Source organism: Ceratotherium simum, chromosome 14 (genome assembly GCF_057802395.1).
Source record: "Ceratotherium simum simum isolate JZ-2026a chromosome 14, ASM5780239v1, whole genome shotgun sequence".
NCBI lineage: Eukaryota > Metazoa > Chordata > Mammalia > Perissodactyla > Rhinocerotidae > Ceratotherium > Ceratotherium simum.
Window position 1 is genome coordinate 25,427,656 of NC_141913.1, and position 13,478 is coordinate 25,441,133.

The window sequence follows — 13,478 nt, forward strand, 5'->3', positions numbered from 1 at the left end:
TGAGAGTAAGTTGCAGACATCGTCTGCAACCCCTAAGTAATGTGTATATTTTCTAAGAAAAAAGATATTCTCTTATATAACTATGATACCATCATCAAATTCCAGAAAGTTAATATTGATATTTATTGTCTTATATACAATTCTTGTTAAAATTTTGCCTATTGTCCCAAGACTATCCTGAAAGAAAGTAGGTTTTAACGCACATACAAAATTAGAAATAATCTGACAGAATTTCAGAATAAAAGGCATTCCTTTAGAGATGAATACATTTAGCTCTATGAAAATGAAATCACTGCTTAGTCCTTGTTTTCTTGTTTCTCTTTGGAATGGTGGAGGCTACACCATAGATTTGTTATCAGACCACTGGTGTAAACAATTATAGAGAAGATTAAATAAAGACATTATTAAATGAATGCTTTAAAAAAATTGAATTCAATCAAATGCATGAAAGAGTAAATGTCATGTTTTGAAAGATTGCTCCTGTAAGGTAAATGTACAAATAATTTTTTTTAATGTTGATTAATTATAAATTAATACTAGTTAACTTTTTCTGATAGTTTTTAGATGCCTCTCTTAGTATTTCTTACCTACAATATTAGAATTTTGCTTCAACCTTCTTCCTAAAGTGCCCCTGTGGCCAAAAGGCCAGAAATTATAGAGCAGTACCTAGAAGAGAACTGGAAATAAATCAGAAACATTATCTATCCTTCTACTAAGCCCTACGGGGGATGTATTTGGAACACCATGTGCAGACAAAGTCAGAGAAAAAACAGCTAATGGACTTGTCATTGATGAATATTTTTGAATGGGGCAAGACTTTCAAAATTAGAATGCTTCAGCCCAGGAAGACAAAGACTAAAATAAGATACCATTAAAGTCTATAAAATTAGGATGTTCCTCCTTTTCTGAATTAAGGACATCAAAGGAAGGATTGCTCTGGGAGTAAGCCTTAAGGGGCAATAAAAGCCAAAAGTATAAATGTATTCAAAAAGGGTTGAGATATGTTTATACGTTTTAAATTCATAATTCGTTATAGAGAAAACCTATGTGAAAGCAAATTAGGAATGTCCCATCTATATCCATAACCTGTCCTCCAACAAAATATCTTTCAATTGGATGAGTCATTGACCAAACTCAGTGTGACATTTTTATATTGTCAGTTTTTCGTTTCGGAGTCCCCGCCATGGCTCCACTTAATATTGTATCTATACCATTGAGACTAGGCATATCCATTCATACATTAATGCATACATGGTTAAAGCACCCATGCATTTTTAAAATACAAGTCCTAATATTTCAAACTCAGAAGGCTTTCAGTCAAGGAAAAAAATTGTATATATTACTTATTCACTAATGGTCATGCAATAATAAATTTGAAATTGATTTGAAAAGTATACATATTCTTCAGAAATGTGAACCATTAATATTTTCTCCATGCTGTTTCATTTCTTTCCCTCTTTAAAATATATTTTTGTACCTCTTAATGTCACTGTAAAGGATATAGATTGTCCTTCGTGGTTTCCATTCTTGCTGACAATCTTATAGAAGTTCTGCAAAACAAAACAAAATTTATAAAGCATAAACCTTGTAGATTATTTTCAGTTAGAACACTTATGGACAAACTCCTGTATTCTAACCTCACTTTATGAAACCAAATCCAAACCAGAAAATTTAGATTGACTATAGTAACTATGTAGCATTAATATTTCACCTCTGAAAGGCACTACATTGCATACTAAAGATGGAAGGGATTAAAAATGTATTTTCTAAACCCAATTTCCAAATAAAGGTAATCAGTATTTTCTGTGAGATTTATGAAAGTGTCCTTGGGTTGGGAGTATCTGTGGGATTGGTCTTTTTCAGTGATAGTTTGGTTTTTGTTTGTTGTCTCGAGGGAACCCAATGGTACAGCACAGGGCCCACAACATAGTAAGCATTCAGAAAAAATTTATTCTTTCTCAATAAGGTATTCTTTCTGAATCAGGCTATAAGAGGGTAGTGTCTGAACAGATTTTAATTCTGTTTTAGTATGACTTCCAACAAATAAACATACACCTCAAGCTATAATTGTTCATTCGACAACATTTTTCCCCTGGTAATCATGTCAAAGACCAAAAGATGCCCTTTTTCTGGTGATCCACTAATCCCACAAGATTGGGAAATGTGATTACCTGAGTGAGTTGAATGCTATCTCTGATGACAACTGCTTCTTTCTTAGACAGCGCAAGGATGAGCTGGAGCAGAGAATGTCTGCTCTCCAGGAGAGCCGGAGAGAGCTAATGGTCCAGTTAGAAGGTCTCATGAAGCTACTAAAGGTAAGACATTTCAAATAAATGTTTCCTAGACCTATGACTATGGCTTTTGTAAAAATGTTTGCACATAATGTGCAATGGTTTTTCCAATTATTATATGTGATTTCCCCCAAAATATGGTTTCAAACTCAGATATAGGATCATTTCTTAGATACATGAAATGGTAGCAATTACAGGGCTCATTCTTATCCATTTTCTGGAAACAGACAGCTGAGGAGGACCTTCATGGGACAACTTATTCTTGGCTTATTTCCAGCTCCTTATGTTTTTGAAAGTAATATTTATTTAGAAATATTTTACATATAATAACTTTCACCAATTCTGACTAAATTGAACAGAAGCTAATGTCTAATTCCGAAAATTAAGATATAGCCATTAAATAATTTTAGTGATTATAGTTTTGTTAAGAGGAATAACTGTTCATTTCAGTAAAATATGTTATCTCATCTCTGTGGCTTTAGCAGAAAGTCGCATAATTTCTGTGGGTCTCAAATGCAAAATGTAACTGGGAATATCACCTTACTTTCCTGCAATAGAGTGTTTAATAAGATGATCTCTGGAAGTCCTCCGCAGAGTGCTATAATCTATTATTCTCATTGGGAAGTGACATTATTCCTTTAATAAATCCTTATTCTCTTCTTCAGTATACACCAAATTACATTTCAATTCAAAAGTAGACTAATTATGGTCACATGACCACAGTCAGCCCAGTAGAGGTGTCAGAGCCTGCCTGATGTAAACAAGCAGGAACCAGAGTGCATTGGAACTGTGCCATGCCAAAGGCAGGAACTGAAACTTCTTATAGAATGATGAGGCCAGGGCCCTGCGGACAGCTCACTTGTGAGACAAGATGTCCTGACTTCTGGTCCGTGGATCCCCCACAACCCTGATACACTATAATTTATTGTTTCTGTATTGTTTCTTTTTCTTTCTTCCTTCTTTCCTTCCTTCCTTCCTTTCTTCCTTCCTCTTTCTCTCTTTCTCTCTCTTTCCTTCCTTCTTTTCTCTTTCTTTCTATCTTTCTTTCCTTCCTTCCTTTCTTTTATTTATTTAACAAATACTTTTTGAAACCTACTGTGTCCCAGGCACTGCTATAACACTTCTTTTTTTTGTTGTCTTTACTCTTTTTAACTCCTTAGTCAACTTTTCCTGCCATCAGTGTTGGGAATGCTTTATCTTTACTAAACAAAATTTACTTTTCAGTGTATTAGACTTTTAAAGTGTAGAATTCAGTTTTTGTTGTACTATGTATGTTAAAATAGACTAGATATTTAATGACCTCTTGCTGTTTCTGGCCTATTATCTCATTGGATGATCCAGAAAAGCTCTTTCTGCTTTCCTTTCCAAATATACTAAATGAAGAGGGCTTGATCACATCTTTCCCTTCACTGAGTGACAGGAAGCTTTGAAAACAGCCCCCAACTTATATTCCTATAATTTCTGTCACCATAGCGATGGGATAGGAGTCTATTTACCACTAGCCATCGTGGCATCAACCTAGCCTAAGTGAACACTGTCCAGGATGTATCAGATGTACAAACACCAGGATAGGGAGAGAGATTGTGTTGAAAGATGGTTGGAAGCCTGGAGGAGAGAGATGGGTCTATAGTCTTAAATACCTAAATATGCTTGGAATGAAAGTCACTGAGGTAGAAAAGGCTTGACCTGCCATCAAATCCATGTTGATGTTTCCCCCACCTTGCGTTCCTTCACACTGTGTACATGCTCTTATCGGAACCCTGGGCAACCTAACTATTATTGATTCAATCTTTCTGTAGGAAGAAGAACTGAAGCAGGGAGTAAGTTATGTCCCCTACTGCAGGTCTTAACTAACAGTGGAGGGGCCTGCCGTCCTGCCGTTTTTCTCATTGCTTTTGCCTCTAATGTATGTTCATGCTTCAGTTTGGAAAGAGAAAAAAAAAAAATCATACTAATTTGCTTTCTTTTCAATGTAGTGCTTGAATTGAGATATATAAAATTTAGCATTTTTTATAACTATTACTACTGTTGGCAACAAATGAAGAGCTATTACATCTTTTAGAAGAGAGAACAAATTGTAATTTGTTGGAAACTTTTTAGACCTCCAAGGGTCTAAGTTTCAAACCAGTCTCATACTTTTCTGGGTGGTTGATTAGATCCTTCTCTTAATAGAAAGATACCCATCACAGTCACTAAAGTTACACTCAGTAAAACCCACAGCAACTAGAAGCTAACCTCATCATCCTCTCACACTGTGAATATTCAGTTCAGTTTCCATTTTACTGAAAAGGTGTAGAACCTCTTTTCATAAAAACCAACCAATGACATCTTTTTTCATTGCATAATTATTATGCCCTGTTCCCCACTGCTCACCAAAATGTGCTCAATCTTATGAGAGAAAAGTTGTACTCAGTAACTGTTTACTTCCCATAGTTTAATTTTTCTTCAAGACGAATCCCTACTGTTGGTTGACAATAATCTCAAAAGAATAGATAACTTTCAGGCTTTCTCTTATCACCGAGAACCTTTCTGCTCTGGGAGTCCACAAGTTCTTATGTACATCTCTAGAAGAAGAAGCATTGTGACTCTCTAACTATAGCCTAAACTGAAGCCCTGTCTGACCCTGTGGTCAGGTTCAGAAGCCAGCAGAGGGAGCAGCATACTTAAGAGATAATAATAAAAGAAAATAGAGCAAAATAAAAGCAGCTTTAATTTCAAGTGCATGTATCAAGCTGTGTATGACAATATATCCCACTCACTAGTATTATGAAGAAGTTTCACATTATTTCCATGGATCAATTAGAACCACAGCCTGTCCAGTTTCAACGCACTTTTTAATTCTTCTGTATTCTCTTTCCTATTATTTGTTGTGTGTGTTTGTGTGTAACAAAGAATGTTTGCAAAATGCTGGACACATTTTTACCCTTCATTCCCAAGGTCTGTAAAAAAGGAAAGTGTAAAACTAATCTGTAATGTCAGACAATAAAGACAATGTATTACATTATTTTGTATTTTGTGAAAACAATTACTTTACTAAAGTCAAATTTTAATGAGAGACAGTGCCCCTGGGTGAAGGACACACATTTACAGCCTGTATAATTGCCCATAAATGCATACATGGGGTATTGCTGTTGTACTTCCAATACACTTAGATCATGGCAGAAAAAAATGCCTTGCTGTGATGCTTCTCTTTGCAAATGGCCTCTTTTCTTTCCTGTCTCTAAATTCGCATGTGCACAGATAAAAGCAAATAAGGCTCAGATATAACTTCCCTCCTCCTAGTGGAGAGAAAGGGCAATCATTCTGTAGTTAGTCAGCCTTGCTTGAGCCAGTTCCCTCAGGGACCCCTTCTCTACCATTTCCCAGGCAATGCATTCTTGAAAGGCTCAGTGGACCAGGAAGTCCATAAACTGATGGATGCACAGAGCCCAGAAGCTCATAAACAGACGGATGCGTAGAGCCAGGAAGCTTATAAACTGATGGATACATGGAGCCAGGAAGTACGTAAACAGATGGATGCATAGAGCCAAACCATGGCAGTGCCCATAAGAGCATTACTGCCTCCTTTCCTTCCAGCTCCACCCCACTGAGCCCTCAACAGCCACTGCATCTTTGAAAGTCAGCTGGCAGTGGTACTGCTGCATGCATACTTAAGGGCCGTTATTGGCGACACCCAGATATCAGCGATGCGTTGTCTGGGTGGGGAGAGAGTTTACCTGTCTTATTTATTTATTTGCTTTTGTACTCAAGTCTCTTTTCAAAAAGGACTCGAGGCAGCTTACAACAAAAGACATACACAATGACTTCATAAAATAGAAATAGAAAAATTGAAAACTAAAGAAAAGAAAATGCGAATATCCTAATCATAAGGGACAAGGGTGTTACTCTGAGCTTTCTGGCAATGAGTCAAAAAAAGGAAAACATAATTGGTGGTTTTATCAGAACAGAAATACCAGTTCTCAGGGGACCAAAATTTCTCCTGGTGTAAAATATAAACAGAAAGTCTTCACTTGGAGCTTTCTAGAAGGAGTACTGAATAATGAAATGGACAAATGCCGTCGTAGATTTCATGTGACTATTCTTACACTGACCTTCAGTCAAAATTGAAGACAGAACTCCGTATGTCCCGATCTTGTAGAGCAGATCTACAAGGAAATAAACAAACGCCATCCAAATTTATAAACTTCTTGTGGTATAACATGATCTAAGGAGAGAATTTAGAGGTTTTAGTCTGGCATCTGCTTCTAAATTCTGTTTTTATTTATGAGCCTTTTCCCTTTGGGGACATTCTCTTTGTAAAATCAGATTTAAGACACGGCACACAACAAATTGTGCTTGATTTAATAACCTCTACTTGCTTTATCATAAGTCTGTGTGGTTCAATGTATTTTATTACTGGTATATATAATTCCTACTTATACTGTTTCTTGTTAGAGGTAATGCATGAATTTATCCCCCTTGAGGAGAGAACATGAATTAAACACAAAAAAATAGTGCCTGTAATATAATATGATGATTATGGTATCATGAGCAATAAATTTTTTTTATAAAACTTGAATCGAAATTATCCTACCCTCTTTCTTCTTCGTCTATTTTTAAGATTTATTGAAGGAACCATAAAAAGAACACTCATAAAAAGTTTGATAATGAAGGTGGCTGGGGTATAATTGCAACGATGGTATGTTTGAGAGTTTCTGGTATACTTCCAGTTCCAAATATTATGTCTCAATCTAAAACCAAGTATCCTGACTTTGAGTTCAGAAAGTACAGTATCAATACTAACTTTCTTAGAAAGATTACTGAAGTTAGACCTGAATTATAGTGGTCCCAGCTCTACACTCACAGCTGTAAGATCTTGAGTGTCAATTAACTTCCTGGTAATTTATTTCAAACATACTGATAATACATCACTCACAGGGTTGGTGTGTGGATTTTAGAAGATAATGGGTGTGAAAACACTTTGTAAAGTATTATATGCACGTCAGGTATAAGTATGCGTGTATGTATATATGTATACACATACACACAAGAATATGTACACTTTTGTAATTTGACCCATGTTTTACACGTGCGTGCACACGCACACACACATTCACTTCTCTTCCTTATGCTTAACTAACAGAGTCTCAGTCAGGGGAAGAAAGTCAAACATCATTCCAGTTTCATTTCCTGCCCCTATTCTCTTCTCTATTTACAATTGGATGACCCAATTAACTCAGGAAATCGTGGTCACTCAGGTTCCTGCTTCTTCCAAACACGTTATGAAGTATGAACAGGCCAGAAATGACACATTTTACCAGCTTAGGTTCACCTTCCTTTATTTCCCCTGCTCATCCTCTCTGGTGGGTGTTCTGTGGAGCAGTGAAGCAATCAAAATAGGGGGGAGGGAGAATAATTCACATCATGAATAATCAACTGCAATATTAGGACTAACAGCTTGTGTTCAGAAACATACCCTCCCAGACTCTGTCACATCCTTTTTTAAAATTAAAGATTGGTGAAGTGAGTCTAGAAAAGTAAAAATTATTTCTCTGCCTAAAAACTTTGGAAGATAACCCTCTAGTTCAGGATAAAGGCTAGCCCCTTTTAGGACATTGGAGGCCCCTCCAAACTGGCTCTACCCCTTCCCAGCTTCAGGCCCCTTCACTCCCCACAGTGAGCCTGGTGCTTCATCCACACTGGCCTCCACACCGTATGCGCAATACCCCTCACACTTCTCATGCCTTACTCATGATGCTCGAAGGCCTGGAATGCTCTTCTCTCCTCCCAGTACTTCCTCTTTTCTGCCTAGAAATCTCCGCTATTAAGACTCAAGTCAAATGATGCCTCCTGCCTGACCAGTCAGAATTAGTTGCCTCATCTGTATCCACACAACACTTAGTATACAACAATCCCTATGATGATAGTCAGTGAATCTATATTGAAAAAAGGATGAAAAGATGATTGACTATAGCTACACACTGCTTTGCTGTACCTTCCCAGACTGACAAGTAAAACCAAGCGTAACTGGGCTGCATTCTCAGCCAAGCCTGAGAGACAGACTTTTCAGGTTGGAGGGAGGGAGTGCATAATGCCACCCATGCTTGTCTCTTGGTCATCTGCTCTGCTGTTTCACCAGGTGCTGGTTCAGCAAATAGACATTCGGTCCTTTCCTTAAAGCATCCCTCCTTTCTGGTGCTGAGTGGAAACCAAAATACTTCCTGGAAAAAATCAGAAAATTTATAGATCTTGTCAGACTTTTTAAAAATTGATACAACAGCAGGTTGCGTGGACTCAGAGAATGGAGTGTAGAAATGAATTTTTCATTTATTCTCTAGGAAGAGAGCTATTTTAAATTTGCCAAGGATGATATATGTTTTCCTTCCTCCATAAATCAACCCTCTTCTCAGGAATTTTAGATCTATATATTGATCTGCATGGACCGTTGTCCCTTAAGTCTTTGCTCCATTAATCATCGACTAATTTCCAGGAAAGGATGTTCACAGAGATTAGTCGCTCTAGCTCTTCTAAAGTTGTTAGCAGACAACCATGCTTCATGACCAGCCCCGAGGCCACCATTCTACAGGGGCCACTACCTGTGAAGATGAAACTCAGTGATCTCCACTGATCTACCCCAATGCCTAGAGACAACTCCCTTTTCCTGGTGGCCCTACAAGAACAGAACAGAAAGGGAAGCCAGAGATGGAGTTTCCAGCAGTGGGTCTTAGGAAGGTACTACGCATCAAACTGGACAGTGTCCTGACAAAGAGAGATGGGGCCATGATTGCCCAGGAAGCCAGGGTCCTACTCCCAAAAGTCTGGGTAAAGACTGGACATGACTTGGGAGTTGTGAATTGCAGGAAAGATGCAGCTGAATCTTTTCTTCAGTACAGAATCTTCCACCTAAATTCTTCACATAATCAGACTGCTTGAAATTGCACCAATTAGAGATTCATTTAGGAGATGGTAGCTATTAGTCATTCACACATTGGTGTAATTAGACTCAATCAATTGTTTTTCCCTTAACACATAACTATAGTCGATTATTTTTCTCTTAACACAGAACCACTAATAGGAGTTTTGAAGAAAAGAAGCAGGCAGAAAGGAGTAGGAAAAGTTGGCTTTGGAGACCAGGCATTAAGCTGGGAGAGGTAGGGCTGGGAACACCTCAAACACAGTTAGCAGGAGAGCTCAGTGCACGAGAAGGAGAGTGCATGGCCAAGAGGTAAGAGACTCACAGAAAGGAGGGTTAGGAGGGCCAGGTGTAGTGCCCAGAGCGGAGGGGGCCTGCCTCACCAGCACCGTGTACTGGAGAGCCTGGTGGAACAGGTGCAAGCAGGGCTGGTGTGCAATGCAGTCCCCATGCAGCCATTAGAAGATCGAAACGCAGGCCCACAACCCCATATCTGAAATCGCTGGCTCCAGATATGTTCCAGAATTCAGAATCTTTCAGGTTTTAGAAATGCAGTACAGTGCAGATACCACATAAGTAGCCTCCCATCAGTTATGAAATAACATGTGTTGCTTTTGCGATTTCACATGTACAGATAAGAGATCGCGGGCCTGTATTTCTGTCCTGATTGATAAACAGCCCAAAGCCTCTTCTACCACCCTGGGCACTCACACTGCTCCCCATGACCCAGCAACTAAAAAGTATTGCCTGGCCCAGCAGGAAGCCCCAGGCTGCTGCTCCAACACCACTCGCTTGTGGCTCCACGCCCCGTGCCTTCCCAGCTTCCAGGTTGCTAAATCTTTCTACGCTTAGCGAAGTGTAGATGAAGCGTGTGATGGTTGGTCACAGGGCCCACAATCCTGAGAAGCAGCTGTGGTGCCGTGGGAAAACCCTGGGCTTGTAGACTAAAGGTTGGGGATCCATTTTATCTGGGCCATTCACTAGTTCAGAGACCTTGGGAAACCCAATTATCCCATGTGAGCCTCAGTTTTCTAACCTGAAAAATGGGAATAATAATAATACCTCACATGGTTGTTAGGAGGATTAAGTGAAGTGCTTTATAGACTGCAAATTGCTATTCACAGATAAGCTACTATCATTCCTAGCACTGATTATTAGGAGGATGAAACAAAACAATGTAGGCAAAAAGTGCTTTGAGCACTGTAAATTACATGCAAAAGTGGAGATGTATTATCACTGCGAACCTCCTATCACGGAAGATGAGCGGCTTCCCAGGGTTAAGATGGTGACCGTGCTGTGTAGCCAAGAGGAGCCTACTGTCCAACTTCCCAGTCCCTCTTCCCCACTGCAACTGGTCCCTTGGTAAAGGGGACAGATAAGAAAGAACCAGGAGCTCTGCTAAGGGCCCTGCCTTGAAAAGGATGCACAGGAGGGCTTGCAAGGGGGAGGCAGCCCTCAGGGCACCTGACCAACATCTGTCTCCTTTGGGGGACCTTCCACCGACCGTAGCCCATCCATGTCCCCACAGCCCAGGGCAGTCAAAGCACCTGGGCTCAGACACCAGCCCAGCCACTCTAGCTCCATCTCCTGAGCAATTCTTTTCACCTCTCTGAGCGCTGGGATCCACAACTGCACATTTAGAGTAATGATACCTACTTCAATGGGTCATGGAAAGAAATCAATGAGGGTGTACATGAAAACCCTTCGTACATGGCAAAGAATGACTCAAATATGAAGTCATTTGTTTTCGCCTGGGAAGCAGGGAGATGCCATGGTAGCTCAGAAGCAGAGGTTTCCTGGTAATGAGACTGAGCTGCCAAAATTTGCTGGGGAAAACCCCACCCCTCCTCGAGCAGGCGGGGGGAAGCAGGCTGCAAAGCATCGCGAGCAGGCAAAGTTCCCTCCCTTGGGCCCGGACAGACCGTTACAAGGTACTGTTGAGAGTGAAAGAGTGGAATCCTCAGCCCATTGGGCATCACATGAGTTATTTTCTGTGCTCTGTTCTGTTTTGCTTCATTTTTAATTCTGGATTTTTCTCAATTTATAGATTTGACTTTTATGTGTGATGCTGAGCCCTGGAAAGCTAACAGCATGACATTTTACAGGATTGATGTTGTGTGTTTTAACTGCAGCAGCTGAACCCACAGCAAAGATCTAAATTGAATATTCCAGAGCACTGCTCTCGTGGTGCATGCCTCAGGGTTTGAATGGGTTGGTGGTGAATCTCTGGGCCTTGCTGTGGAATAGTCCTCACTCTCCCTGGCCAGACCCAGCAGACTGGAATGGGATTTATGCACACACCTAATCTGTTGTGTATGTACTTGAGGGTCTCATTGCATTTTCTTACTCGTGCGTGACTGACTTCCTTTTTGTAAACTAACTGTTATAACAGAGAAAATGTTTCCGAGAGACCTCATTGAAGAGACAAAGCCGTGAAATTCCAGGTGTGACTCTCAGAATGGTTTCATGCTGAGGACTGTAGTGCAGAGATACATGGTTTTCCGTTGTTTTCTCCTTTTTGCTTTACTCATCTTTAAATCCCACTAGTCTTACTGTCCTGCTAGAATACTGCTTTTTCATGGATGAAGAGAAGGACATTTCCCACAGGAAACAGAAGCCAAAAATTAGAAGCCAAGATTTCTTTTTTCTCTTCCCCATTTGAATCCCTGAATCAGAGAGCAATTTGACAAAGCCAGTTTTTACTGTACAATAGGGATTAAACAATTTACATTTCATCTGAGTCTTAATTTGAGACTTAATATGCATAGTATTGTGTGACATGATTGAGCTGTGAATTATCCTCTAAAGATGATGCCAGGACAGGTTGAAAATTTAGGAAGTGCATAAACCAGATCTATTCCAGAGTGTCTTAGTTTGTATTTAAAACTTTCTCCTCGGGCCGGCCCCGTGGCTTAGTGGTTTAAGTGCGTGCGCTCCACTACTGGCGGCCCAGGTTCGGATCCTGGGCGCGCACCGACGCACCGCTTGTCCGGCCATGCTGAGGCTGCGTCCCACATACAGCAACTAGAAGGATGTGCAACTATGACATACAACTATCTCCTGGGCCTTTGCGGGGGAAAAAAGGGAGGAGGATTGGCAATAGATGTTAGCTCAGAGCTGGTCTTCCTCAGCAAAAAGAGGAGGATTAGCATGGATGTTAGCTCAGGGCTGATCTTCCTCACCAAAAAAATAAATAAATAAATAAATAAAATAATTAATTTAATTTAATTTAATTTAAAAAAAAAAACTTTCTCCTTAATGGCTCTTTATTCTTCGTAGAATTTCAAGGAGAAAACAGACACACCTTGTAATTATCCCTGCTTAGCAGTAGCTTCATTACATGGGCACACATCTCAGATATTATAGAACAATGCTGTACTACTATTCTTAGCTTTCAATATGTAACCAAAACTTCAGATTATATATAATAAGGTTTTAAATTATCTGCACCTGCAACTCAGGTTTAGGATTACCATCTCAATTACCTAGGATTTCCTCCTATTTTAGAATTTCATTGTTTACTGTTTTTAACATTTGACTGAGGCATTGGGGATGGCATTTGGCATTTTGAGGGGAAAACAAATTAATGACTTGCATTGTCTCTCCAGACCCAGGGGGCAGGATCTCCTCGCTCCTCCCCCAGCCACACCATCAGCAGGCCCATCCCCATGCCCGTCCGGTCCGCATCAGCCTGTACCACCCCAACCCACACGCCTCAGGACTCCCTCACAGGGGTAGGGGGAGATGTACAGGAGGCGTTTGCACAAAGTAAGTGGCTTTAATTTTTGTTGTGTTCTGCTTTTACATGACAAATAAGTCACCACAGTCTATTGAGCAGTTTAGAATTGTCAGAGCCACACCATGGATATTCTAGAGTATGCCATGGCTTGTTCAGAGCCTGGCCTGTGAGCTATTTTAGAAATTCCCAAGGTTAATCTGTTCTTCACTCATCATTTTACCTTCCTTTGGCTTCTCTTGCCCTGCCTCATTTTTTACGAGTCTTTGCTCATTAAGGAAGGGAAATCCTTTGACTAATATCTCAAGAAACTTTATAAATGTAACCCATTTTAAAATTCTGAAAGATCTTATTTCTTGCTTTCTTCTCTTTACATTAAAGCAAATTCAGGACTGAGGTTAAACAATCCCACCTCTTTAGCCCTGAGGTGATCAAGAAGGATATTTAGTCATTTTACAGATGCCCTAAAGAGTTGAATCATTGCCTCTGTAATACGGGGCTATGAGGTTAGGCCTCCGTAGTTATTATTAGAGGAGTGCAAAGAGTGATGTGAGATGAC

At 39.8% G+C, this 13,478-nt stretch overlaps 1 protein-coding gene across 10 annotated transcripts in view; it reads left to right on the forward strand.

Annotated features, from left to right (window-relative positions):
• The window catches only part of DTNA (dystrobrevin alpha), a 353,310-nt gene that overhangs the window by 325,595 nt on the left and 14,237 nt on the right, over positions 1-13,478 (forward strand). For 8 of the 10 annotated variants that reach the window (XM_087439129.1, XM_087439119.1, XM_087439123.1 and 5 more), the window contains 2 exons: positions 2,219-2,315; positions 12,792-12,951. In XM_087439129.1, coding sequence (XP_087295255.1) covers positions 2,219-2,315; positions 12,792-12,951 — 257 coding nt within the window. Of the gene's footprint in view, positions 1-2,218; positions 2,316-4,090; positions 6,703-12,791; positions 12,952-13,478 lie in introns of those variants that run through there. The other 2 variants (XM_087439125.1, XM_087439127.1) reach the window with 1 other exon arrangement.